At 58.0% G+C, this 521-nt stretch overlaps 1 protein-coding gene across 1 annotated transcript in view; it reads right to left on the bottom strand.

Annotated features, from left to right (window-relative positions):
* GC (GC vitamin D binding protein) overlaps nt 1-521 on the bottom strand; it is a 5,442-nt gene that overhangs the window by 1,371 nt on the left and 3,550 nt on the right. The window contains exons 10-11 of the mRNA XM_010169288.2: nt 313-418; nt 5-49 (exon numbers count right to left, since the gene is read on the bottom strand). Of these exons, the coding sequence (XP_010167590.2) occupies nt 5-49; nt 313-418 (151 nt within the window). The remainder of the gene's footprint in view (nt 1-4; nt 50-312; nt 419-521) is intronic.

Genomic DNA, 521 nt, shown 5'->3' with positions numbered 1-521 from the left:
CAGCCGGGGGTTGTCCTCTGTCAGCATCTGCGCCAAGCTCTCCCGCAGCCTGTGGCGTGGGGACCGGTGGGTTTTAGTGGGGATGCGGGGGCATTAAATACCCATACAGCATTTTTTGGTGGGGGAGGAGCACACGTAGATGGCAGCAGGAGCAGGGCTGGATGCCCGGCAAGGGATGTGTTATGTGCTTCCCTGTATTTTGCTGCTCTTTGGGCTCAAAACCACCAGCTCCATTGGTGCAGCCTCAGAATTTTAGCCAAATTTTGATTGCAACCCCAGCATTTGGGGGGTGGGGGGCCGGCAAAGACTTACCTCTTCTTGAAGTCAAGGAAATTTAACTTGGTGTACTGCCCGCAGAGCTGGTTGGCCTTTTCCAGGAAGGGAGGCAGCTCCTTTCCCATCTGCTGGCGCTGGGTGGCAGAGGGTGGCTGTGACTAGGCTGGGAAAAGCCTCTGCAGGGATTTGGGGGGCACAAGGTGGGATGGGGGGGTGTGGGGAGCAGGGTGAGCCAGCCCACCCAT

The sequence above is a fragment of the Antrostomus carolinensis genome, unplaced genomic scaffold (genome assembly GCF_000700745.2).
Source record: "Antrostomus carolinensis isolate BGI_N321 unplaced genomic scaffold, ASM70074v2 scaffold826, whole genome shotgun sequence".
Classification (NCBI taxonomy): domain Eukaryota; kingdom Metazoa; phylum Chordata; class Aves; order Caprimulgiformes; family Caprimulgidae; genus Antrostomus; species Antrostomus carolinensis.
This window is presented reverse-complemented; position numbering and strand designations above follow the sequence as displayed.